The following is a 26,754-nucleotide window of genomic DNA, read 5'->3' on the forward strand; positions in this document are numbered from 1 at the left end:
GAGACTAGGGAGATAGCCTCTTGTCCCAAACTTCAGGCCTGTGATTGTTCTTGCCCAGCCCTTTTTTTATGTCACCCTAGGAAAGCAGCTACAGAGGCTAGAGGTGGCTGCTGCTCCAGGTCATATGAGCATGTCCCTGGAGAAGTGTGATTCTGGTCCACAAACATGTCACTAAGGCCACTCCAAAGACCACATTTGCTTGGAAACTGGGAGAAGCTGGGAGATTCGAATGCTAGGACCTATTTTGGGCACCAGGGAATCAGTATCCGGGGAAATCTTAGAGCTCTGACGAAGTCGGAGTCACTAGGTTCTGGGAAACTTTGGCCCCAACTCCACCGCTGTCCTGGACTCTACTTCCCATGCCGGGCTCATCCCAGATGCAAGCACAGGTCCTGTCTTTTCCACCAATTGGCTGTTTTCTCTATTACAGCACAACTTGTCTTTTTTTGGGCCCAACACATGCACTGGGATTGCACAAAAGTTCTTTTATTTACTAATATTCCCTTACTGATATTCCCCAGTAAGGGAGAGAAGAGAAGTGCCTCGCCCCTGACCCTGCATGGATGAGAAATAAATGATGTGGAGAGGATGCCAAAGAGGCAAGAGTGGGGAAGGAACAATTGTAAAGCACAAGCTTTTCCCATCATGTTTCAGTCCCTGATTTAAGAACAAAATGTATAAGATGCACAAGATTTGGTGAAGGACAGAGGCAAGCAGGCACTGTCATGGGGACTGCAGTCAACCCCATGAACCAGGGCTAACAATGGCTGCTGTGCTGGTAAGTGATGTCAAGGAGAATCCGTGATGGGATGGCTACCCGTAAGTCTCAAATGCACCCATGTGTTTCCCAAGTTGACTTTTGGTGGCAGAGATGAGGCTGCAACACCCATGGTATGGGCACCAGCCTCAGAGAAATGTATTGGCTTAGAAATGAGGCTGATTGATGCTACGAGATGCAGCAAAGGAGGATTAACTGGTGCAGCAGCTCCAGGAATAGAACCCACCATGCTCTACTATCAGAATCTTGGTGGAGATGCTGCAAGTGGTTCAGGGTCCTGCCTGACATTGGCTTAAATGCCAAGGCAGACACCGGGGAAAAGAATCCTCAGGAAAATTCTGCCATCACTGCCTGAGACCTCATACAGGTAGGGAAGGGAGGGCTGCTCTCTCACAGATTAAAAGTAGGACTGGGGCTAAAATGAAGAGTAGCTGAGAGACCCCATATGGCCAGAGTTAGTGGTACCATAGAGGGCAGCGATGGTGTTCTTACTGGGATGGACATTATCAATGCTTTTAATGTAGAGGTTCTTATAAGAGGAGTCAAATTGGGGTCAACATCAGGACAGGGCTACTTGCTCCTCTCTTCAATGTCCAGTGGACTGGGTAGCAGAGGGCACCCTCAATTGGGCCAGCACCTAATGGCAGAAGAAGTTGGCACCTTATTAATGACAAAGAAAAATCATGCAGAATTTAAAGCAAACCCTCTATGTAAGGATATAAACACCTGGAGCCCATGCTATAAAGATATAAACTTTCCACCAAGGACTCATCTCAAGTTAGCTTATACGCTTCTCTTCTTTAATTATTGCTGCTTTTCAGTGTACATACCTCAATCTTCTTCATATTTTATTAATCATCACTATCGTCATCATCTGAAGAGCTATTTCTTGCTCCTATGATGGAATTACACACATATTTATACATATAAACATTTTTTTTTTTTTTTGGTACAGGGGATTGAACTCAGGGGCACTTGACCACTGAGCCACAACCCCAGCCTTATTTTTTATTTTATTTAGAGACAGGATCTCACTGAGTTGCTTAGCACCTATCTTTTGCTGAGGCTGGCTTTGAACTTGCAATCCTCCTGCCTCAGCCTCCTGAGCTGCTGGGATTATAGAGGTGCTCCACTGTGCCCTCTTATTAACGATTTTTTAATATACAGATGAGAAAACCATTACCTTGCAGTTACTCATTAGCATCACAAGGTGGCACTGGTGTAAACCTCAGCCAATCCACCATTTTAAAGTTTTAACAATTTGGGGTAGGAATCATCTCAGATATATCATTCTTCATTTTGCACAAGAGTTACAACCTCAGTTCATCTTTCTTTTGAGCAGATACAATAAACTGCAACCTCGAAACTGTCCTCAGCTATTGTTCTCCCACCTCATTCCTTAGCTTAACAGTCAGGAGAGGCCATCATTATATTCAAGCTGTCAGTCTGTGGCATGAGGTCCACAGAAAAACATCAAATGCCTTCCCTTTCTTCACTTTGCCTCAATTCCAGACTTGAAACTGCCATATTTAGAGGCTGACCTGCCATTTTCACAGGTCTTTCTTACGCCCAACCATTTCTTTCATTCCTGATCCAGATCTGACCTTAGTCCCAGCCTGTGGTCCTCACCTGCTCTCCTAGGCTGAGTACGGACATTCTGTTGATATTTCCTCTTACTCGTCTCCTCAGAAGGTGGTTGTAGGGCTCCACAGCAAAAACAGCAGCAGCAGCAGCAACAACAACAAGTGAGCAGTGCACAGAGGAGGACAAGTGTCTAAAAGGTAGAAGGTGGCCCTCAATCCAGCAGTTCTTCTGTATTTCATTCAAGCTCCCCTCCTTCCTTCCTCCTCACACCCAGAAAATGAGACAATAGAACTTTTGTCTGAGAAGAGGGTCAGAGACTAGGAAGAAATTTTGTGTACCTTGAACCAACAACTATTCAGTGTAAAATAGTATGTGACTCCTTCTTCCCCATAGTGATCATACAGGTATATTCCCAATGAGCCATGCTTGTCATAGATTTTCCGCTTCTTAGGGTCGCTCAGTATAGCATGGGCTGTGTTGATCTCTTTGAAGACTTCTGCTGCTTGAGGGTTCCCTGGATTCTTGTCTGGATGATACTGCAAGGCCAGTCTCCTACCCAGGCAATACCCAAAAGAAGGGTAGGGAGGAGATGGGGAATGGCTGGGAAGGGAAGGTTAGGATGAATGGCAGGGATAGGTCTCTAGCTAGTGCAGAGGAATGCATGAGATGTGGTATGAAGGATGGAGGTAAGTAGTCAAGGTCTAAAAGTTTTCCCATATTATGTTAAAGAGGCTGATAGCCTCCTTTGTTCCTCAAATAAAGATTTCTTAGGGAGGCTGGGATTGTGGCTTGGTGGTAGAGTGCTTGTCTAGCATGTGTGAGGCACTGGGTTCGATTCTCAGCACCATATACAAATAATTAAATAAAATAAAAAATTTCATCAACAATAAAAATATTTTTTAAAAAAGACTTCTTGGGGGGGGGGTTTACAAATGGGTCAGAAATCAAGGTAGAAAGAACAGGGATTAAGTGGGGGAAATCTCAAGGTTCAATAAAGAGCTGGGTTCTGAACCTGTAGGCCTTTTTGATCTCTTCAGGTGAGGCACCCTTCTTAAGCTCCAGCACTGCATAGAGACTTGTCCCAGTTTGGGACAACCTGCGGGCTGCTTCATCCACATGAGCCATACTCTGGGCCAAAAGGACAAGAATAAGACACTAGTGAGCTGATACTCTGACTACCAGGAGAGTGCAGGTGACTAGAAAGGAATTTTAAAGAGAAGACGTCGTCCCCTTACATTTCTCAGGATCCCCCATCTACCCAGACCTCCAGCGACCCCACAGACTAGAGAGGCATAAGCAAGTAGAGGAAGCCATGGAAGGATCTGATTTTGTCTAGAGCTCCTATTATCTTTAGTAAACAGCCCCACTCATGTCCAAGTTCATAATGACTAGGTTTGAAAGACCAGGGTGGCCCCAGCCCCTTTAAAGATTGGGTCCAGAATCAGGAAGATCCACAACAGCCAAGGAAGAAACAATTCAGACCAAATCCTCCACTGTTGAAGGCGGGCAGGGGTCCCAATGCAGGGTCAGAGGGCGGGGCTTGCAGGTAGGCCAGGGACTTCTGTCCTCCCCCGCCCCCACCCGCAGCTACTGGCCCTCAAACCACCCCATCCCTGCCCCTTAGAAACCCGGTAGGGGACAGAGCAGAAGGATGCCTCAGGGGCTAGAGAGGGGATCCGAAAGGGGTTGCTGCGGGGGAGGCCGACTGAGGGAGCCAGGGACAGGACCAAAGAGAGCAGGGCGGAGGCCGGGGAGACCTTCGGCAGGGAAAACCAAGCAGAAGGGGAGCTCCAGCTCTGTGCCCTCTCCCTGCTGGGTTTGGCCCTTTACCTCCCAGTAGGGCTCTTAAACCAGGTAGGCCTCATTCACCCTCCATCTTTCTAGGTGTGAAACTTCACACCGCCGGTTCCTCGGCCCACTGCGCTTGCGCGCTGGGTAGTAGACTGCGGGTGGTTTTTGGCGCTGCAGGAAGAGCTACACAGAGAGGCCACGTTGGCCGTGAGACTTATTTCGCTCGCGGGAGGCCTGACCCGCAGGCCCTGGGCTGAGCGTTGCTTCCAGCTCCCGGCGACCCAGTCTGCTGCCGCATCCCTCCTCCAGTGGGAGGGCGTCACCCATCCTGATGGCCACCCTGGTGCTCCAACTCACTTACGGGAAGACAACCGGCTTGGCGAGGCGGCGGATGAGAGGTATGGCTGCTGCAAGCCTTCTCAAGAAGTGTATTACAATCCCATTCCTCAGAATGTGGGGGTGGCCACTTGATCCTTTCCCTTCCACCTGGAACCCCCTCCACAGCATTTGAGAGTCACCTCGAAAGTCAGTTCCTGAGACACTTCTTTCTTCTCACCCCCAGTTGTTCCCATTTCATCGTCATCTGTCAAAACATTTATCCTATTACATTGTAACGATTCGTTGGCACATCTCTTTAAAATGATATCTTGAGCCTTGCCAAAAGTCACCACTCTGCTTCTGAAATTTTATTCAGATACTACTCCATCATGATGATGTACCATAATGTAATTATGCATAAATCTTTGAACAAATCTGATTTTTGTCTAAGGATAGATTCCTGGAAATGAAATTTTTGGGTCAAATAGAATATTTTTCGAAGCTCTTATTCCATATTGCTAATTCTTCCCAGACAAGCACCAAAAGTACCATTTTGCATCACCACTTGCAGGGCAGTGAGCCCCTGTCTCTCTCTGGCTTCATGTCCTGTGATCCCCTAAGGGAGGCAGTGTTTGTGGTGTTGGTTTCCTTTGCAGAGAAGAGCACAGTGACTCCTATAACATGTAACTGAAAGAGTCTTATTATTTCCATAATACCTGCCCCTTACTACTCTTGTGGCTTTTATTACATTCTTCTATTTATTACAGTTATTTGCACGTATTTACCTCCTCTTCTAGGTTTTAAGGGGTAAGTCAATAAACTACCCCCATTGACATCAGTCATCTAAGCAAACTGAATCCCTATGCAGCAGGCACAATGACAGTGAATTGGTGAATTTATTGCTATAGATCTGTGATCAGTACAAGGAGTGGGGGTGAAATTCTTTACACCCATCCAGTTCCATTGGCTCTGGATCAGATGAGTTTCAAGGTGACTTGGCAAATGAGGAGGACCTAATGTTGACTATTTTTGGTGGTTAGTGCTATGCCAGATTTCTCCAAGTAATCTCTAACTGTTCATCAGAAGCAAAGGCCAGTAAAATCGAACTGAACAAGCCAACTCATTTCTTCACTGCACTGGGAGAAGAAGGCATTCAAAGCAGAGTACCCTTACAGAGGATTCCGCACCTCTGTCCCCAAGACCCAGCGTGGCCTGCCCCTACCTCTCACTCCAATCTCATGGAGAACCACCATCCTGCTTGCTGTGGGCTCTGCCCCACTTTTTTCCTGTTACATCTTTGAAGACACTGTGTTCCTTCCTACTTCAGGGGCCTCTGACCTAGAGAGCTGTTTCCTCTGCCCAGAGGGCTCCTCCACAGACTATTCTCATGCCTCCAAAGAGAGGCCTTTAAACTGGGTTCTGTTCCTCCCTCCCCACCTCATGCCCCCTTCACTATGATTTGAGTATATATTTATTTGGGTGTTGATTTAAGGCTCAACTTTCCAGTTGACAGCTCTACAAGGGACAGGACTTTGTTCATTTACCATGTATCCCCAACACCTATAACCATGCCTGGCTCACAGGAAATGAAGGGATGATTTGTTGAATGAGCTACAGCTGAGGGATTTCTCTGCCAATGGAATTTAAACCTGGAGGCTTAGCCATAGCTGCAATTCTCTGGGACAGAAGCTGGGGGACTGGGTAGGACAACTGGGCCCATCTCCCATTATCTGGTCCTATACAAGAAGAGACAAAATGAGGATGAGAAGAGAGATAATATGTAATGTGATTCTGAGCTGCACATATATATATATATATTCCTCCAGTTCCTAAAAATCCCTGGGATATTGTAGGTGCTCAATCAATGTTGATTGGTTGAATGAAAGAGCAAATGTATATGTAACTTTTCAGAGTCACTTCAACCCAATCATTGCCTTTGATCCTCACAACTCTGTGTGAGGGTATGATCACATCCCTATTTTATAGACGTGAGTCCTGGGAGAAAGTTAGTCAACTCTAGAAAGTCAATGCTTCTCATCCTTGCCCTCTGCCATTCTAATTAATCCAGTTCATGGCTCCTAAAAATGGCCTTTATCTTTAAGTCATGTGAGGCTCTGCTCTGAATGAAAGGATGCTACAGCCAGTAAGTGCAGAGTGGGAACATAGCAGGCAAGTCAGCCTGGCATCCACTTTGCAGCTTACTGGCTGGAGCATCCTCCACTCTGCCTTCTAAAAACCATGGCTCCTCCAACTGTGTCCTGTACATAGGCTGTCTTCTCACACCCCACATAGTACTTTTTTTTTTTAAAGAGAGAGAGAGAGAGAGAGAGAGAGAGAGAGAGAATTTTAATATTTATTTTTTAGTTATCGGCGGTCACAACATCTTTGTTGGTATGTGGTGCTGAGGATCGCACGCATGCCAGGCGAGCGCGCTACCACTTGAGCCACATCCCCAGCCCCCCACATAGTATTGAGAAGAACACACAAGCCAGGCTTCAGCAGCATGATATCTCAGTTCTGGTCTGGCTCTAATGAGCTGTGTAATCTTGAACAAGTTCCTTAATCCCTGAGTTTCGTTTGCTTCTTCTATAAAAACCTGTGCGATCTTACAGGACTGATGTCAAGATTTAATTGTATTTGGTTGCAAAAAGAATAGAAAAACAAAAAGAACTGACAATGAATCATTACAGATTCAAACCTTTTCTGGAATCATTTGCCTTCTCACCATGACTTGAATCACTGATCGTAGAGTTTTCTGCCTCCCAGAGCCATTTGGTCTTTCCTGAAGAAAACCACGAAGCATCCCTTGTTTACCCACAAACAAAAAGTTGTAGTCATATAGCTGGAACACACACGTACAGACAGCAGACATTGGCATATTTATACCCAAAACACCACGCTCTGGAACATATGCGGTGGGAGAGAGAGATCATAATTTGTCACACCCAACAACCAGGTTCTGGAAATTATACAGTTTTTAAGCTGGAAAGGACCTCAGAGATTTAACTCTACCCCACTGCCTTTATTTTTATAATTGAGGCCAGTGCAGCCCAAAGGAACTTACAGGTGCTCAAGGTCACCTGTGAAGTCCAGACCTAAGTTTCCTGACTCCAAGTTCAGTGTCTATACCATGATTGTTCCTTATACACACCAACTCCCTTCCAGTTTAAAATCTATGGCTAGAGACAGACCAAAGCCGTAGATGATATTCATGTCCTCTCATGGGTGATGTCAGGGAATGTCCCTCTTTCCCTACCCCCACAGGAAGGCTTATGTTCTCCATGTGACAGAAACCCCCCAGCTTAGTTTTGGGAGGTGGAAGGCTTCTAGCTAAAGAAGCTGCTTCATTTCTTTGTCCTCTCCAATGTACAACCCTAGAAGCTGCAGACCTGAGGCCAGGATAATAGCACATCTCCCTCATCTGTAAGATGGAGATAACAGTGCTTACCTCTTAGGGTTGCTACCAGGTTCTTAATTTGAACAGAGTCTGGTATATGGGAATTCTGCAGTATAATAATTATCACTATTATTATTGGAATAATTCTTTCTGTGTGGTATCCTCCCAATTTTATAGAGAGAAGTTGCTGTGCACAGTGGTATATGCCTGTAATCCAAGTTGCTTGGGAGACTAAGACAGGAGGATTGTCAAAATCAGGGCCAGCCTAGACAGCTTAGCAAAGTAAAAAGAACTGGTAGCTCAGTAGCAGAGAGCTTCCATTCCCAAAACTTGCCCTGCCCCAAATAGAGATGCTGCTTTTTACTTTGTCTTTAGGAAGAAGGGGAAAAGTAAGCCCTTCCTCTATGATTTGCAAATTTTCACTGATGTTTTTCCACATTCTTTCTGCATCTTTCTCCCAGCCCTCTAGAACCTCATTTTCTTATTCCCCTACCCAGTGCTATCCTCTAGCTATCCAGAATGATCTCCATAGTCCTCCCCAAGCAACCAGAACTCCAAAATTAACTCTCTCACTTCCTTTCCTTTCAGTGCTTCTAATAAATAACATTGCTGCATAGATGATCTCATCCCTAAAGGTTAGGTGGAAAGCAATCAGAACCAATACTAGAATTTATATTATAGCGAGAAAGGCAACTCATACCTCACCCTCTTGATTCTTACTAACACAAGAGGAATAACTAGAGCTTCAGGTAGAATGGCTAAGTGAAGTGAAAATCATCAGGCTAGGTTTGGGGAGGAGACTTTGGCCTTAGATCACTCTGTCCTTCCTGTTTAACCCCATCACTTTCCTGCCTTCTCATTTTGTGGGTCTGCGTTATTCTGGCTCTCCTACATCTCATATGAGTTTCCTGGTTGCTTCCTGGCACCTTTTCCTTCTCTTACAGTTGACTGCAGAGATTCTGCATGCTTGGTCTGTGTGTGCTCTCTCTTCTCTTCTTCAGAGGTCCAGTCTATACCCCGGCTTCAGCTGTTAAGCTACGCCTCAATGTCATCCACTCGCCTCACAACCACTCTCTAAAATCTCAACTCATCATTATGATGTAAATGGGTTGTTACTTTTAGTTTCTCTATTTCTGTTAAAGTTATCTCTACTTCCAAGATAATGAAACTCAAAACCCAAGCATCACTGGGCTGTGGATTTGTTTTCCCCAAATCCAGGTTATAAAGGTTTAATTAGTTTTTTTTTTTTCCCCAAAATGGCTCTTTTACTTGTCCCGTCTTGTCAGCTCTCACAGCTTTAAGATTTCCCTTTCGAGGGCTGGGGATGTGGCTCAAGTGGTAGTGCGCTCGCCTGGCGTGTGTGCGGCCCGGGTTTGATCCTCAGCACCACATACCAACAAAGATGTTGTGTCTGCCGGGAACTAAAAAATAAATATTAAAAATTCTCTCTCTCCTCTCTCACTCTTTCTTTAAAAAAAAAATAAAAATAAATAAAGCAAGTCAGAGAAACACATTCTTTAAAAAAAAAAAAAAAAAGATTTCCCTTTCGAAATCTTAAGGGGAGTTCCAGATCATAACAGATGTGGTCCTCCCCTCCTGTTTCCCCAGTCCAGTCTTATCTGGAATCCTGCTACCAGACTCCTGTTCTTTTTTTCCCCCTCTGTACTGGGGATTGAACCCAGAGGTGCTTTTCCATTGAGCTACATTTCCAGCCCTTGTTTTTTTTTTTTTTTTTTTTTTTTTTTTAATGTTGAGACAGAGTCTGGCTCTCGAATTTATGACCCTCCTGCCTCAGCCTCCCCTAGTGGCTGGGATTACAGGTACATGCCACTATGGCCTTGTCAGATTAGTGATTTTAAGTAGTCCTTTCCTCAAAGCCACTCTTCTTGTAGCCTACAGGATACAAAGCATCCTTTGAAATCTGTCAATGAACTCTACAACTTGATAGTGACTTATGTTTCCAAGCTCACTCTCTTCTATCATCCTAAAGTGAACTTTCTACAATAATCCAAATAACATCTCCTCCCACCCCAAATATTTCTTCCTTACCTCTGTACCATTGCTCTTATACCACGTCCCCTTGTAAAATGTCCTCTTCCTTAATAATATAGCTTTCCCAACAAACATTTATTAAGCAAAGCTATATATTGATAAGCATTCAAAATCTTTTTCTGACTTAATAGATTATAGCCTACTGAGACATTCATTAGACCTTTTTTTTTTTTTTTTTCTTGAGGGTTGGGGAGACCAATGGTTAAACTCAGGAGAACTTGACCACTGAGCCACATCCCCAGCCCTTTTTTTGTATTTTATTTAGAGTCAGGGTCTCACTGAGTTGCTCAGCACCTCACTTTTGCTGAGGCTGGCTCCTGCCTCCCGAGCCACTAGGATTATAGTCATGTGCCACTGTGCCCATCTTCATTACGACTTTCAACAAAAATTTTGTAGGTGCCAATATGTGCCAGATACTCTTCTAGGTGCTGGGGATACACAAAAAAATTTCTGCCACCATGGACCTTATATTCTGATAGGAGAAAATAGCAAACAAAATAAATTTTAAAAATAGTGTATAAGATGGTAATAATGGCTATGGAGAAAAAATAAAGGAGGGAATGGAGATGGAGAAAGTTTGTGATGAAGGAGGGGTTGCAGTTTTTAAAAGAACAGGCAGAGGGGATCCGAGAAGGTGATATTTGCTACAAAACCTGAATCCAGTGAAGAGGTAGATTATAAATACATTTGACTGAATCCAGTAGAGGTAGAGATGAGCAAATGCAAAGGCCCTAGGGCAGGAGGTTATCTGGTGTGTTGCAGGGTTATAGGACTCACAGAAAGGCCGGAGTGACTGGAGAGTGATAGTAATGAGTATGAACTGAGATCAGTGTAGAGCCTTGTAGGACATTAGAAGGACTTTGGCTGGTTCTCTGAACAAGATGGGGATTAGCAAAATCTAACATATGTTGCCTAGCTACTACATTGAGAAAAGGATATAGGGCAATAAGACTAGAGGAAACAGGGGGACCACCTAGGAGGCTAATATGACAATCAAGAAGGCAGATGGTAGTGGTTTGGACAAGGGTAGGAACAGAATTTGCTGACAAATTGAATGTGGGATAATAAAATAGAAGAGTCAAAGATAACCCTAAAGTTGCTAACCTATACACGTGGAGGATGGAGTTGCCATGTTCTGACATGTGAGGGCTAAAGAAAAGAGGTTTGGGATGGAATGGTGATCAAGAGCTCAGCTTTAGATTAATGAATCTGGAGATGCTTGCTGTTAGACATTCAGGAGAGAATGTCAAACTGACATTTGGGCATAGGAATTTGAAGTCCAAGTGAGATACCTAGGAATTATCATCTATAGAGCCATTTATATTTTAATCTTTAAAAAAATAATTTCTTTTTTTTTAAAGAGAGAGTGAGAGAGGAGAGAGAGAGAGAGAGAGAGAGAGAGAGAGAGAGAATTTTTAATATTTATTTTTTAGTTCTCGGCGGACACAACATCTTTGTTGGTATGTGGTGCTGAGGATCGAACCCAAGCCGCACGCATGCCAGGCGAGCGCGCTACCGCTTGAGCCACATCCCCAGCCCCTAAAAAAATAATTTCACATACAAAAATAGAATAGTACCATGATTCCTCATATACCTTACATCCAACTTCAACAACCCCTGCTTTCTGCTATTACTGAATAGTACTTAAAGGCTTAAGATTGGGTGATAGATGGTAGAAATAAGTGCAGAAAGATAAGAGAAAAGGCTGGCCAATTCCTGGGCCAATCCAACATTGCAAGATTGAGGAGGAACCAGTAAAAGAGACTGAAAATAAGCAGTCAGCAAAGTAGGAGGAAAACCAGATTATGGTATTCTGGAAGCCAAGTGAAGAAACACATCATTTTCAAGTAGAAATTTAAGTATAGGGTGATAAATGCTAGGAAAGAAAAACGTAGTGTGCCATAGAAGTAAATGAGAACTAACCCAGTTGGGGGCCAGGAATCCTTAAGCTGCAGCCCTTTCTTATCTTCTCTTTTGCCAACTAAAAGTCAGCTTCCTCCATCCTTCTTCCTCCTTGATGACCAGCTCATTCTCTTCCAGGAGGCTTAATTAAGGACTGTGTACTGCCACTATTGGGGCTTTGGGGATCCAGCATGAGAAAGACACCCTCTTCCCTTCAGGGAGCTTAACCTCTCTCTAGTGAGAAGATAGTCAAGCAAATGGTTTTGACAATGTGATACTATGGTCAGATAAGCACGGTGGGTGCTGAGAGAACCAGAGAAGTACATCCCTAGCCTGGGGGAAGTCAGGAAAGGCTTCTTTGGAAGTGACATCTGAGTGGAGAATGGAGTAGAAGTTGGATCTCCAGGTTGCCTTAGCCTGTCCTTTCCAGCTTGGGTTGGCTCTTGCAAGTGTTAGTTTTTGCTCATGCTTAGATTCCAAATTTTGCCTAATGTCCCTAGGCTAATTTAAATCTTAACCTCAACACTGGGGTGCACTGGGCTTCACTCTCCTGTTCCAATATGAATGATCTAGCATGGACTTTTAGCATGGGTCCCCCTGTAGTTATCATCTGACCTGTTCCACCAGAGGACCCCTTGAGGGGACCTACCCTAGGAACATCCAGGGCTTCCTGCTTCCATCATGTCTTTGGGACCAAGTTCTGCCTAATGACTGTTACCAAAGCAGAGCAGTAAAAGCATGTGGGTACAAAGAACTCCTGAGGACAGCTCTTTTGCAGTAAAGTTAGAATGAGGAGGGGAGGAACTCTATTTTGTTTACCACCCATCTCCAGCTAAGCTAGCAGGATATGTGGCAGGGAATAAGTGTTGAGTAAATGTTGAATGAATAGTTCTTAAAAGACCATAGTTCCATCCAGAGGCAGTGGTGCCTACCTACAATCCTAGCCACTAGCAGTTGAGGCAGGTTGATCCAAGTTCAAGGCTAGCCTTGGTCATTTAACAAGACCCTGTCTCAAAATGAAAAAATAAAAAGTACAGGAGATGTAGTTCCTGGTAAAGCACCCCTACTGTTCAATCCCCTGTACCAAACCTAATCAAACCAAACAAAAAACCAACAGTTCCATACAGGGCTCCATCGTAGGCTGACCTTCCAACTCCTGAAGAAAATCTCAAATTCCTATCCAGGTGCAGCATGATTCCCTCAGGCTTGGCAGGACCTTTGCAAAATTTGGAAATAGGGCCACTTGATGACTCTTGGGTAAACAGGTGCAAGCACCACTCTTGCCGCCAAGCTTTTCTTACACAGATTCTCAAGCGAAGGCAACTGTTGGTATTCCCATCGCCGGCTCCCTAGGCTTGCGGAGGCGTCACGTTCAGCAGCCAGACATCCAGCCAGCTTGTCATCCACTCTCTCCGAGGCCCCCCTCTCTCTCCCCGCCAGCTTGTATCCCACCGGGTGGCGGGGCGGGCACGTGCCTATGTCTGCACCCCCTCCCGGGCAGTCGGGTCTGCTTTCCGCGCGCCGGTGGATATCCAGGAAGGGAAATCCCGGAGGAAGCCATTGTTGTCGCGTCCCCGGTTGTCGTCATCAGCGAGGCGGGCCAAGGAGCTGGGTCCCCGTGTAGGCCCCGCGGTTTCTCCCCCTTCTAGAGCTAGGCTACCCGGGCAGCTGGGGACGAGGCGAGTGCACCACGCCTAGGAGTGCGGCGGAGCTCCTGATCATCCCAGCTCCAGGGTTTTCAGAACTGGGGAAGCCCCAGGCTGGGTGGCGAGTTTAGAAAACCGACGGCGCCCGGGGACGAGCCGGGGCCCTGGCACAACCGGGCAGGGGCTTGAGCGGCACTGTGGTGGCTCTGACACAGGCCAACAAGGTGACCTTGGTCGGTGGTTTCACCTCACTACCCCAGTTTGCCCTCCTGTGACCCGAGCAGAGAGCTGAGGTCCCTTCAACCTCTAGTCCCTAGGGAGATTGGAGAGCCCCGCCCACCGACCCCGCGCTTCCCTGGCTCGCTGGCCCCTCGCGGGTCTTGGCCCAGCCTTGGTCGTGCGTGAGGCGCCGGTGCGGGTACTGGCTACAAGGAAAGGCTGGCAGCGGCGCGGAGCGCGGCGTGGGTGGAGGAGCGGTGGGGAGGGCGAGCGCAGACCCTCGGTTCTCTTTTTCTGCTGGGTTGCGCCGCTCAGTGCGATCCCTTAGCACCCTCCACCCGCAAACCTTGGCAAGAGCCGAGAGGCACTCTCCCCCGCCGGAACAGCCAGCTCGCCGCCCAGTTTGCCTAATCCGTTTTAAGCCTCACCTCCTCCGCGAAGCTCTCCCGGGTTAACCCCATCACTTCCAGTCACTCCAGCTGGCACGTGCTCCAGAGTTTTTTGTTTTTGTAAGTACACACACGGTCTCATTTTTTTTTTTAAACAATAATGTCGAGGGTAGGTGTCTATTCTCAGGACTCACAGTTCAGGACGCCCAGTATGTTCTGAAAGATGCGGTTGATGAGTTCCTTGCTCGCCCTCCTTCACCAACCATTTCCACACTCAGTGCTTCCTCATCCCTACTTATTCTCTCCCCTCCTCCCACGGACCCTCCTCTTCACAGACTGTCGCAGCTTAGAGTGCACAATCCAATTCCCACCCCGTTTTCATTCTACAGGGGCGGCAAGTGCGAGGGGCAGAAAGCATTGAGTATTTGAAGCTTCAGCTCTAGCCTCGGCCATCGACTTTGCCGTAAGTCACTCCTTATACTAGGTTTTAATGCTCCCCAAATGAGATAATGCCCCAGAAGGTGCTCCACTTATGGAAATAAGGAATCACAAGCTGACTGCAACCTGCCTCCGTAACCAGTGGCTTGTGACCCCAGAAAGATGGTACTACTCCTGCTGTCTCAGCCTCTCAGTGAAAGCACTGTGACTCACACTCTTCAGTACCAGTGGGGCGCCCTAGCCCGATCTGAGAGAGAAAGAGGATGAGGTTTCATTCAGGGACCTTTATTTATGTACTGCATGGTCTTGGACATTCTTTGGGGACCCAATTTACTTATCTAAAAAAAGTAGGGATAATAATGGACAGCAGGAAGCTTTTTGTCACTCAAGGTCCTGTGTAAAAGTAAACTATTAGCGGAACAGTGCTCAACTGAGATTTTGCTGTGAATTCCTACCCCAGAGATTCCACAGTGGGTTTTCTTGCCAGCGTTCTTGAGGTTCTCTGGGATGTGTCTTTGCTCACCCCACTTTCTTCTTGGTTCTCTGGAGATAGATTTGGCCCTTGTTTCTGTCTACGCGCGGAAACTGGAGCCACAAGGTTACTGGGTGTCAGGGCGACACTCCAAGCAGGCCTGCAAGGGTGGGTTTCCTTGGGCTAAAGTTGGTCCTTGGGAGGTCCCTAAGCCTGAGGAGCTTGTCTTGGAACGGCTGGGTGGGAGTTGGGGCAGGGACGGAACCGGTGCACTTAAGGGGTGGGGCTGTGCAGGTTGAACGTTCTCTAGAACTGGGGTGGCAGGGCGCTCCCGGTGTCCCCACCTGGCTCTGGCGCGGGAAAATAGGGCTTTGGGTATGAGGGCGGGGCTTAGGGGCGGGGTTTAGGCGTGGGAGAGGGGACGGGGAGCCTGGAGGCGGGGCTTTAGGAGATAGCCCCACGCGGGGCGGGGCTCCAGCTGCCGCGGGATCTGCAGTTCGGACTCCGCGCACTATAGTCTCCGCAGTTCCCTCCACTCTGGTGGCCCCGCGGCCCTGCGGGGAGTCCGGGGGTCCGCGGGCTGCTCGGACACAGCGCGAGGCCGGCCCCGCCTCTCCCTCCTTCGGTGGGGCCTAGACGGTCGGAGCAGCTGGACATGGAGCCTTCTTCCGCCACTGGAGGCTCAGAGACCACTCGCCTCGTGAGCCCCCGGGACCGTAGCGGCGCCGGCGGCAGCCTGCGTTTGAAGAGGTAGGATAGACCAGAGCTGGCCCTCGGCCCGGGGGCTCCATCCTCCTGCCATTCTGTCCATTTCGTTGTCTCCTTCGGTGCGGGCTCGGCCGGCCACCCAAGCGTACAGCGGCTCCCTCGGCTTCGCGGCGCGGGGCTTCGTTCCCTTCGGGCGCATAGAGCCCCTGGCTCCCGCCAGCCCTCCCTAGCAGCCCGATCCCCTCCGGCCTGCAGCCCGCTGTGTCTCCTCCCGGCCATCCCATTTTCTCCCGCTCCCGCGAAGCTGGTCCCCAGTCTGCATTCTCCCGCCCCCCTGCCGCCCCCGCCGCGTCTGACTTCCCTGGGAGCGTCTGTCGCTCCGTCGGGCCAGAGTCCGCGCCAGGTGCCCCGATGTCCGCATTGCCCCGGGCCCTGGCCGTGGGAACACCTCACCACCCAGGGTTCGGAGCTCCATGTCTAGGCCCCGAGCCCATCTCTCCGCACGCCCGGGCTAGGGGCGCCCCCTCCAGCCGCGGCCAGTTGTGGGCACCCGGGCCCGAAGACGAGCCCGGCTCGGTGGCGGGTCTTCCCGGCTCCTGGGGAGCTAGCGGCCGCGGGGAAGAGAGGGGGCGGCTAGGAAGGAGCAGGTGCGGTAAGGGCGGCTGGGGGTATTCCCGGCTCGGCACAGACGGGGCCGGGGGCGGCGAGGTGTGAAATGAGGCGCGCGGAGCGGCCGGGACAGCGGGCCGGGGGCGGCTGGAGAACCGCCTCCGCACCCTGCCAGCCTCCCGCGCCCGGCTCCATCCGCCTTACCCCTCGGCGGCAGCGCTAGGCCTTTCATGGTCACTTCTGCTGGCCATTTTGTCTGTTGGCTGACCGTCTGTTTGTCTCCAGAATTTGGCATGGTCTCCAGGTTTTTCTCTTCCTAATTTTTCTCTCTGTCTCTCCTAATCTTTCTGTTTCTCTCCCGCCCCGCTCCCTTTGTCTTTGATGAGGTGCTTTTGTGTGTTTCTAGCACTTTCCTTGGGAGGGGACCTTAAACCTGGGTGATTGAGGGAATGGGTGAGCAGAAGAGAGGGAAGACTTCCTGCAGGGGACTGCAGAGGTGGGCCGCTGTAGGGGCTCCAGCTATGACCCTGGCATCTCTCAGGTATCCTTTTGACTTTGCATCAGCTCCTGCTCCCTTGCTCACATCACCCTGCCTTCCCCACTAGATTTAATTTGTTTGTTGAGGGCTTTGAGGGCCAGGAGAGGGAACAGCCTTTACCCACTCAACAGAATGTAGCTATCCGGGCCCACACATACCCCTGGCATCCCGACTAGGAGGTCTGTTTCATTCCCAATTCATGCAGAACAAAAGGCAGCAGCCTGTTGATGGATAGCTACCTTGATGATTGGTTGTGCTGTGCCTTATGAGGCCAGGGAAGGCGCCCTGCCCACTGCCCCTAAAGCCACCCAGTCTCTGTGACTATGGCTCCCAGCCTATCTCCATTCTCATATGACCATTAGTCACCAAATCCTGCAGGGTTTTCAAAAAGAGGCTCTTCCTATCTACCTGCCCATGCTCTCACACTGCACCCAGAGCCTCAGGCCTGGTCTGTGCTCGACTCCTCCACCTCTTCTCCTCTCTCCATCCCATCTGCAAAGTCATCTCTGCAGGAAGATATTTGTTCAGTAAATCAGCACATCTCCCTTTATGTTTCTTTGAAGCCATCATTTCCTTTCCCCTTTCGTCTCACACTTAAACTGCAAGCTGCAAACCTTGTCATGGTTGTTTTACGTGTCAGGAGAACCCTCCTCCACCTAGGGCTCATGTCTTCCCCTGTGAAGTTCTCTCCACCCCCATTAGAGGTGGTCACTCCCAACAGTGCCCCAAAGTCCTTTGTTCATAACCTCACCTCGATAGCCTCTCCCTGCCTAGAAGCTATTTGTTACACATCTGTCTCTCCCACCAGACTGGACTTCTGTATGTATGCACTGCCTGGCACACCTCATAAAAAGAGTAAGGATGGACTTCAAAGCCACTCTCATCTCCCCACTCCCTCTGAAAACACCCAGAAACATGTATACCCAAGTTCTATGTCTTGGAAGGGGCTTTTGATATCCAGGAGATACATTTTCCTACTAGCACTTGGATTTTCCCCACAAGCACCAAATGCCCTCAGCTTCCCTCAAACCTTGGTTCACCTACTTGCGGAGCTTTCTTCAGCCAGCAGGCCCCAGGCACCCTTTCCACTGCACCTCTGTGATGAGTTTCTGTTTGGAGCCATCATTTTCCCTGATGGGTATTCTTATCACACCTCCACAACTGTTTTAGATTGTCATGAGTGTTTTGTTCATTTGTTTAGGTTCTTTATTCTGTGGATAGTTCTGTCCTTGCTGGGGTTCAGTTTGGATAGTGATGGGGTGAGAATTGGGTCAGAAAAGACCTAAAATAGCCCAAGCTCAGCCTCTGGCACCCTCCAGGGAGGCCTCCGTCCCCATTCACTTGTCAAGATAGGCCATGGTGCCATGTAGCTAAGAGGGCCTCTAGGTGCTTATGGTTAGACTGAAGTCCAGTTAACCTGTGGCAGACTCCAAACCAGTGCTCCCATACCAGCATCTCCAGCCATAGCAGGCTGCAGCTCTTCTTCCTATGACAGCCTCAGCTCTGGAGCCATCAGTTTTCTGAGCTGAGAATCTCAGATGTTTTGGGTCTCAATATTCTACTCCTCTCTGAAAGGACAGCACTTTTGCTGAGTATCTAGATAGGGAGGGCAGGCTCTGGGAGTGGAAGCACCAGGAAGAGGGCTGGGAGAGCCATGTTCATGTGCTGAGTCCTGCTCCACATTATCACACCAGTGTCCCTTCATGTTGCCTTTGCCTGGCACATTCACTCATCTCTATCAAAGTCCTTCCCATTCTTCAAGAGCCTCTTCATGTTGCCTCCGTCAGTTGTTTCCCTGCCTTCCTCACTAGAACTCACCTGAGAGGTGCTCTGCTGCCAATAGCCGCCCTGGGCTGTATCATAGTGTCTAAGTGCACATTCATCTTGCTCATCAAGACCTCCCAGAGACCACTCATTGTGTCTTCCTGGTGGTGCCTATCATAGCAAATTAATTTGGTTGGGTTCTACTGTCAACTCTACCACCAGCCAACTGTGGGGCCCCCATCAGTCCTTTCCTACTCTGAGCCTCACGCTTCTCATTTCTTTATTAAATTGTTAGATGGGACCATTCATCTGTAAGATGCCTTCCAGCTGTGAAATTCTGTGGCTCTGTATATGGAAGGAAAAGGGAGGTCAGGGTCTAAACTATTTAATGGTCTCCGTCTGTCCACAAGGCTTAGGGCATGACCGGGCCTAGGGAAAGTGCAGGAGGTGGTCAGCATTTGCTGAGGCCAGCATGGGGGATGAGGTCCTGGGAATGAGCAGGTCAGCCTGACAGGGGCCAGACTCCAGGTGGAATGGAGTTGCCCTCTCAGTCTCTTCACAGAGCCCTCGCAGCCCCTGCCTGAGGAGCCCAAGCCTGTGGAGATGCCCTTCCACCACTGCCACAGGGACTCCATGCCACCGCCGGGCCTCACGCCTGAGAGAATGCGGGCGCGGAAGCAGCTGTACGCCGCCTGTGCTGTGTGTGTCGTCTTCATGACTGGGGAGGTGGTTGGTAAGTGGGGAGCAGCTCTCCAACCTGTGCCAGTCCAGGGATTCCTGAGTGGAGAGGCAGAAGGTGGAGGGGTGGGAGGGGTGTGCCCAGGACTCAGGAGGCGGGAAGAGGGGTGGTATTAAAGACAAAACTTCAAGGGGGGTTCAGGGTGAGTGACGGCAGTGCTGGCAGGCCAGGGCTGACCTCTCCGTGTTGGCTGGTATTTAAAAAAGCTGTGTCTTTTTATTAAAATAGAATATCATTGTAGAAAAACCTGAAAACATGGATGCATGAAAAGAATAAATAAAAACCTGCCCTTAATCACACCCAAAAAAACCAGTTTTCTTTTATTTTGTTTTAGTTGTAGTTGGACACAATGCCTTTATTTTATTTTTATGTGGTGCTGAGGATCCAACCCAGTACCCTGGATGTGCTAGGCGAGTGCTCTAGACTAAGCTACAACCCCAGCCCCCAGTTTTCATTTTTGTGTGTTCTCCTCTATTTATTTTCTGTGTCTATGAGCACAAACTATGTGATACTTCCTAAAGGGAACTAGACTTCACATAATTTTGCCCTTGCAGGTGGGTATTTGGCACACAGCCTGGCCATTATGACTGATGCCGTCCACTTGCTGGCAGATGTGGGTAGCATGATGGGCAGCCTCTTCTCTCTTTGGCTCTCTGCCCGGCCAGCATCCCGCACCATGACCTTTGGCTGGCACCGCTCAGGTAAGGCCCAGCATGACCCAATGCCCCTAAATGTTGCAGAAAGCACCTCTCAGGGTCCTGAGCATGTCTCTGACAGCTTGTCTCCCCCTGCAGAGACTCTGGGGGCTTTGGCCTCTGTGGTCTCCCTCTGGATGGTCACTGGTGTCCTCCTGTACCTGGCCTTCCTCCGCCTGCTGCACAGTGACTACCACATCGAGGCAGAGCCCATGCTGCTGACCGCCAGCATTGCAGTCTGTGCCAATATGATGTACGTTCCAGTGTGGAGCAGGCACTATGTGGGACTCAAGGCGAGGGCTCTTCCTCCAGGATGAGAGAGCTGGCTCTTCCACACACGGTTCTCCACTGTCTGCTTTGGGTCAGCTAGAAAAGGGGCCAGGGAAGAGACCTATAATTCAGAGTGAACAGACATTTGTAAAGGGCCTGCTGTGTACTGGCCCCTTTGGGGGTCTTTCATCGGTATAATCTCAATTAAACCTCAAATCACCCTTTGAAGTTGGTAGTATTATTCCTTGTTTTCCATGAGTGTAAAAGATTCTGGTGGGGGTCTAGGTGACTTGTCCAGGTCATACAGCTAATTAACTAGTAAGGCCAGGATTTGAATCTATGTCTCTGGCACCAAGTCCAGTATTGTTTCCCCCAGGCTGCATTATTTATCTCTCTTAGGCAATGCTGGTTTCTTCCTGGGGCTGGGAACACAGGTAGATTGGGCTCCTGGGGCGGTGGGAGGAGGTGGCATGGAAGCGGGGCAGAGGAGGTTAGAGAGGCTGCCTGTGCTGAGCTTCTCTGCTTTCCCCTCAGAATGGCCTTTGTGCTGCACCAGGCTGGGCCTTCCCACAGCCACAGTTCTAGCGGGGCAGAGTATGCACCGCTGGAAGAAGGGCCTGGTGACCCCCTGTCCATGGGGAACACCAGCGTCCGGGCAGCCTTCGTGCACGTGTTGGGGGACCTCGTGCAGAGCTTCGGGGTACTGGCTGCCTCTGTCCTCATCTACTTCAAGGTACCACCTGTGGAGGCCTACCCCAGCCCTCCTCACTCCAAGTCCCAGCCCCTCCTTCAGAAACCCTCAGCCTCTGACAGCCTCCTTCAGGCTCCCAGCTCCCAGCCTCTTCTTGCCCTGGGTCACATTCCTGTTCCCCCTCTGCAGGGCTCCCCTCTCACCTCTTATTTGTCTGATTCCCCCAAGACCTTCTTCTAGAGGTCCCTGTTTCCTGGGCTTAAGGATCTCTTTCTCCATAGCCTCAGTACAAGGCGGCTGACCCCATCAGCACTTTCTTCTTCTCCATCTGTGCCCTTGGATCCACCGCCCCCACCCTCCGAGATGTTCTTCACATCCTCATGGAAGGTGAATCCAAAGCTACTGCTTCCCACCCCAGAGGCCTCTCTGACAAAACCCCAGCACTGGGCCGCCCCTCTTTTCTCTGAAGGAGTGTACAAAGGCTGAGTCATGAGACCTATTAGTGAAAGAAGGATTGGGACACAGGGCAGATCATGGAGGTCCACATGGCCGGTGGACATAGGATCAGGGAGGCGGAATCTGGGGGGACTGCCTCTGGGCAAGAGCAGCCCTAGCAGTAAGACATTATGGTGCTGGTTGCAGGTGCCCCCAGCGGTGTGGGGTTTGAACCTGTAAGAGATACACTGCTGTCGGTGCCAGGAGTCCGCGCAACCCATGAGCTGCACCTGTGGGCCTTGACACTTACTTACCATGTTGCCTCTGCACACCTGGCCATTGGTGAGTCTACACTGGCCCCAACCATTACCTTCCTGGAACCATCCTCTGGCCCTCAACATGTGACAGTAGGCTGAATTACTGGGGATTGTTTCATTCTTGATCTTTCTTTCTCTCTGTCACACACACACTAGAAAGAAGGAGGCCTTGACATTGTGTTCTGGGGGAGGTTTCACCCTTTCTGAGGTAGTATTAGAAACCAACAATCCTTTAAAAAACCACTAGTATGTATAGGTCTAGTGATGGGGCACAGTTAACTTATGCCACTCAGTGGGATATCACATCACTATTAAAAATGACAATTATGAAGTCTGTATGGCAACTAGGAAAAATGTTTATGGTATAATGCTGAGAAAAAAGCTGAATATAAAATTATATCTACATTATGATTCAACTATTAAAAATATATACAGTGACTCATGAGCTGACAAAGAATTTTTGAGTTTCTTCCAGATGCAAGAAGCAATCAGAGGCATGCAATTTAGATGCCAAAAATATCATAACTTGTGGGATACTTGATGGTAACTCTAGCAGGACAATGAGACAGAATGTTTAACATCTGAATTGTCCTGGAAAGCTGGGTGGTGTGGTTGATGAAACATCTAGCTGTATGTTAATACTCAAAGGTAGAAGAAAATAGAATAGTAGGAACAGTTTAGTGTGTTAACCATGGTCTATTAGGGTGAGTCTTTCTGACATTTTCTTTTATGATTTTATGCTATTCATACAATACAGAAAGAAAAGCAAGTGCGCCATTCATGCCTAGCTTTAAGGCTATGCAGCCCTCAGGCCCCCTTCCCTCTGTCCTTATCGCAGCCTGCCTGGTTCTGACTCCCTGGGGACTGAGGCTGCCTCTTATCTCTCTCCCACAGACTCCACAGCTGACCCTGAGGCTGTCCTGAAAGAAGCATCATCCCGGCTCTACTCCCGGTTTGGAATCTCCAGCTGTACCCTGCAGGTCGAGCGGTACAGATCTGAGATGGCCCGGTGTCCACGCTGCCAGGAGCCACCCCAAGCCTGAGCCACAGCCCCACCCTCACCCCACTGCCAGGCCCAGGCTCAGTCCTGGACTCTCAGCACCTGCCTCCCTGGTCACGGAGAAGGAATGGAGCTGGGCCCATACCTTTTCCTCTCTCCCTCTTCCACCTGCCAAACGCCCCAGCTCCAGCCCCAGTGAGCAAGACCAAAGTGTGTGGGGGGGAGTGTTGGGTGGGAGTCAGGCTGAACAGCTGGAAGCAGGTCAGAGGCAGGGGGATGTAAGAAGCCCCCACAGTCCCTGCTCCCCACAGCCTAGAGAGCCGCGCATGTCCTTTCTGTGCAATCCATGTGTCTGTGTGGCAGCCTGTCTGGCTGTGTGGCTGGGTCATCTGCCTCTCTGTGCTCTTGGTGTGCCTATGCCTGGGGAGGTCAGCAGGGGCCCCCTCCCCATGTGGCCCTCGCTCTGTCTATGCAGGGGTCCCAAAGCCTGCACTTTCTCCATGTGTCTTAGCCCTGTGGTTTTGTCTGTGTGTGTGTTCCTTGGTGCTGTGGCCTTGGTGTCTCTGCCTGTGTGGCTGTGCTATGGTCTCTATGAGTCTGCTCCACTCATGTGTCTGTCTGGGAGTCTGTCCATCCCTCTGTTGGTGCTGTGCCCCCGGCTGGCTCTCCCAGGGGAGGGAGGACTCTTGCTGCAGCTCCACCAATAAACTTGTGTCTGACTGCATCCTCCAGCCCCGTGTGACTCAGCGTGGGAATCAACTGACAGACTCCGCAGCTGGAGTGACCTCCCATGGCCCTCATGTCCCTTCCTAGCCCTCCACCCTCATTCAGAAAGAGGCAGAGATACACCAGCCTCTTTCCTCCCTTTCTCTGTTTCACAGCATGCTCCAGCGTGGTCCTTGGTTCAGGGAGAGTCCCCATATACCTGGGCTTGGTGGCAGGAGAAAGCTTGCAGGCTAGGAGTGAAGCAAGGATTCTGGGGAACTGTTCATGCTTAAAGGCTCCAGGAGGCAGGATTCCTTCAGGCTGGTTGCAGGGAAGCTGGGTGCCTTTGCGGGAGGGGAGTTGGACCACAGAGCTCAGTGGACTTGGTCCTTATGCTGTGTAAAGTACTTATGCGGAGGGTGGCAATCCTGAGCCCAGGTGTGGGCTATGTGTGGATGCACATCTCTGGGACAGCAAGAGGGTGACAGGAGCAACCATGGCCAGAATGCAGGGGTGGGGAGAAGTGACAGCTCCTGTTGCCTCTGACACAGCCACATCATCAGTGACTTTGGAGGAGGACATTCTTCCTATGTTTCATGCACTACTAAGATCTCCTTGTCCGTGGAAGAGACATGGGGTATCCGGGGTTGCTGTCTTCAGTAAGCTTTCCACAACAGAGCAAAGAGTCCCTGTTCTTTCTGAGAACAACCTGGGAAATACATGAGCCTGAAAAAGAACATTTGGTCTTCGTTGGACAAAAATTGTCCCCTCCCTCTTGTCCCTTTCCTCCAACCTTTTCTCCTTCCTCTTTTCTTCCTATGCACAAGCTTTTCTATATTGGTAAATTTTGCCAAGAAATATTCTTTTCCAGTTTGCTGTGGGCTTGGTTATCATAAACCAGCCTTCACATCAAGGGCCTCTTTTATATTTAGTCTCCTTTGTCTTAAAAATTACAAATTTCTGGGCTGGGACTATAGCTCAGTGGTAGAGCGCTTGCCTCGAATATGTGAGGCACTGGGTTCGATCCTCAGCACCACATAAAAATAAATAAATAAAGATTTTGTGTCCATCTACAACTAAAAAGTACTTTCAAAAATTACAAATTTCTGAAGATTTAGTCTTACAGACCAGCCACACTAAGAAAATATTGATCATCTCTTAAAAAAAAAAAAAAAAAAAAAAAAAGCAACTCAGTAGGGTGTACCTGTAATCCTAACTACTTGGGAAACTAAGATAGGAAGACCCCAAGTTTGAGGCCAGCTGGGCAACTTAGCCAGACTTTTGTCTCAAAATAAAAAGGACTGGGGATATGATTTAGTACTGGAGCAGCCCTGGATTCTATCCTAGCGCCACACACACAAAACCAGTATCTATGCTTTTAGGCTGGGCATTTTCATTAGCCCATACATGTTTCTGTGAAGATTTTTCCCCATAATGGAAATACTTTTATTATAAAAGTAATATATGCTTGTTTTAAAGGTCCAACAAAGGCAGTATCTGAAGTAGGTGAGTGTTTTGATCTTACTCCCAGAGGTATCTGCTAGTCAGCAGGGGTCCGTTCATCCACATTTTTGTGCATACTGATGTGTTTATGTGATAACAAATGGGGGTGAGAAGCATCTAAATCCTGACACATCTTTCCATGTCAATACACACGGATTTCATGATGTTTTTTTAGATGAAGCTTTTCGACTCATTGAAAATAGGCCCCAGGCTGGCCCCTGGCAGCTGGCCCAATGGCTGGGCAGGGTGTGGAGGCTGGGCTGGGGAAAAAGCTGGGGGTCCACCCACTCAGGCAGGCTATGGGAGATTGCCCCAGCTGCTCACCACGCTTTGCTAGTTCCTGACACTTTCTCATTTTATGTCTCATTGATTATGGGCCCCAAGTGACAGGATGGGGGTGGGGAAGAGTGAAGAAATGGAGAAGAGGAAAGGAGGGCGGGAAAGAAGAGGGCAAGATGATCACCCTGTGAAGAGCTTTACTCCGGGGCTGCCCTAGGTGCCCAGTGCAGGTGAGGAAACAGAATATGCAGGGCAGAAAGAGACCCAGGCATACCATTCATTGGCTGCCCCATACCCTGCAAGATGAGGCTCAGAGAAGGAAAGAACTTCCCAGGCTCACACAGCCAGTGGTGGGCAGGAGTAGATCCCGGGCTCCTGAGCCACCCTAGGCTATTGAAGCTCATTCCCAGGTGAATTTTCTGCAACCTTTTCTCAGCTTCCCAGCCACCTCTTTGCTGGCATGCCCAGCCCCTGGGGCTTTGGGACCAAGTTTTTCAGCCCCAGAGACTGTCTGGGGCCACCCAGCTGGTGGAGGGACACGCTCTGCTCTCCTCTCTGGTGTTGCCTCTGCTGATTCTTGACACAGTTAACCTCTCCGCATTTCCCCTTTCCTAATGGTAAGATAAAGATTCCCTGATACTGTGGCTGGAAATGTGCCCAGTATAAAGGTTAGCTTTGGTTGGAATCCAAGATGAGAGGGAAAATTTCAAGGGAATAGGGTGACCCAGCATGCTAACTGCAGGGGCAAGAACCAACATTTACTGAGTTTACACTTTGTGCAGGGCGCTGTGAGTAGGTAGTATTTACACCTTACAGATGGAGAAACTGAGGCTTACTGTCCATGATCATGTAGCTAAACAGGGTCAAAACTGAGATTCAAACTTTGTTCTGGCTGCTGAAAGTCCCCAATCCTTTTTCCTTGCTCTTCTGCCTCTCTGCCCTTCAGGCATCACTGTCATGGACAGGGAAGGACAGGAGGACCAGGAAACTGGCCTCCTTATTCATTGGCACTCCCTCCCTTGGGAGGAATCCTTATCTTCGGGGGATGCTCCACCCCTCCTCATCATTCTCAACCCACCTTCTCCACTTTGCTTATCTAGAAGTCCTTTCCTTGGGATGCCATTCCCTGGTGATAAAATAACATACAATAGGAGGCAGTGGGAGAGGTGAGGGGAGGGGCTGGATGAGGGGAGGCCAGCGGGAGAATAAGGAGGGAGTACCCATCCATCAGCCCTGGCGGCTCTTTACACAGCTGAGTAACTGGGGAGGCAAGGGCCCGCTTGCAGGCAGAGAAACTGGAGGAAAGGGAGCCAAAGGGAGCTGAACAGGAATGAGGTGGAGAGGAGGAGAGAGCCGGGTTTGTCACACTGAAAGCACAGTTGGGAGACTCTTTAAGAGACTGGAGACCAAGGGGCCAGATGGACTAGCCAGAGAGGAGATCATGGATCTGAGAAGCTGCAGAGACTGTCTGGGGCCACCCAGCTGGTGGAGGGACACGCTCTGCTCTCCTCTCTA

At 49.2% G+C, this 26,754-nt stretch overlaps 2 protein-coding genes across 7 annotated transcripts; one reads left to right on the forward strand and one right to left on the reverse strand.

Moving 5' to 3' along the window:
* Positions 1–1,719: 1,719 nt before the first annotated feature.
* Dnajc5g (DnaJ heat shock protein family (Hsp40) member C5 gamma) lies at positions 1,720–13,377 on the reverse strand. Of its 2 annotated transcripts, none has more exons than XM_078029504.1 (3): positions 3,375–13,377; positions 2,701–2,914; positions 1,720–2,552 (listed from the first exon to the last, which is right to left on the reverse strand). In XM_078029504.1, exons 1-3 carry the CDS (start codon positions 3,485–3,487, stop codon positions 2,361–2,363), a joined length of 519 nt encoding a protein of 172 aa, XP_077885630.1. In that variant the 5' UTR covers positions 3,488–13,377; the 3' UTR covers positions 1,720–2,360. The 2 variants fall into 2 exon arrangements, with proteins under 2 accessions (XP_077885630.1, XP_077885631.1); XM_078029505.1 differs by having other exon boundaries at positions 2,701–2,962.
* Positions 13,378–13,481: 104 nt separating this feature from the next.
* Slc30a3 (solute carrier family 30 member 3) lies at positions 13,482–23,476 on the forward strand. 5 transcript variants are annotated; one of them, XM_078029500.1, is made up of 10 exons: positions 13,482–13,692; positions 14,466–14,539; positions 15,504–15,736; positions 19,157–19,338; positions 19,899–20,045; positions 20,139–20,292; positions 20,844–21,042; positions 21,282–21,387; positions 21,643–21,777; positions 22,647–23,476. In XM_078029500.1, the coding sequence occupies exons 3-10, from the start codon at positions 15,642–15,644 to the stop codon at positions 22,793–22,795; spliced, it is 1,167 nt and encodes a 388-aa protein (XP_077885626.1). In that variant the 5' UTR covers positions 13,482–13,692; positions 14,466–14,539; positions 15,504–15,641; the 3' UTR covers positions 22,796–23,476. The 5 variants fall into 5 exon arrangements, with proteins under 5 accessions (XP_077885626.1, XP_077885628.1, XP_013212799.1 ...); XM_013357345.4 differs by lacking the exon at positions 13,482–13,692 and adding an exon at positions 14,016–14,196; XM_078029502.1 differs by lacking the exon at positions 15,504–15,736.
* Positions 23,477–26,754: the final 3,278 nt, after the last annotated feature.

Source organism: Ictidomys tridecemlineatus, chromosome 12 (assembly GCF_052094955.1).
Source record: "Ictidomys tridecemlineatus isolate mIctTri1 chromosome 12, mIctTri1.hap1, whole genome shotgun sequence".
In the NCBI taxonomy this organism is placed as follows: domain Eukaryota; kingdom Metazoa; phylum Chordata; class Mammalia; order Rodentia; family Sciuridae; genus Ictidomys; species Ictidomys tridecemlineatus.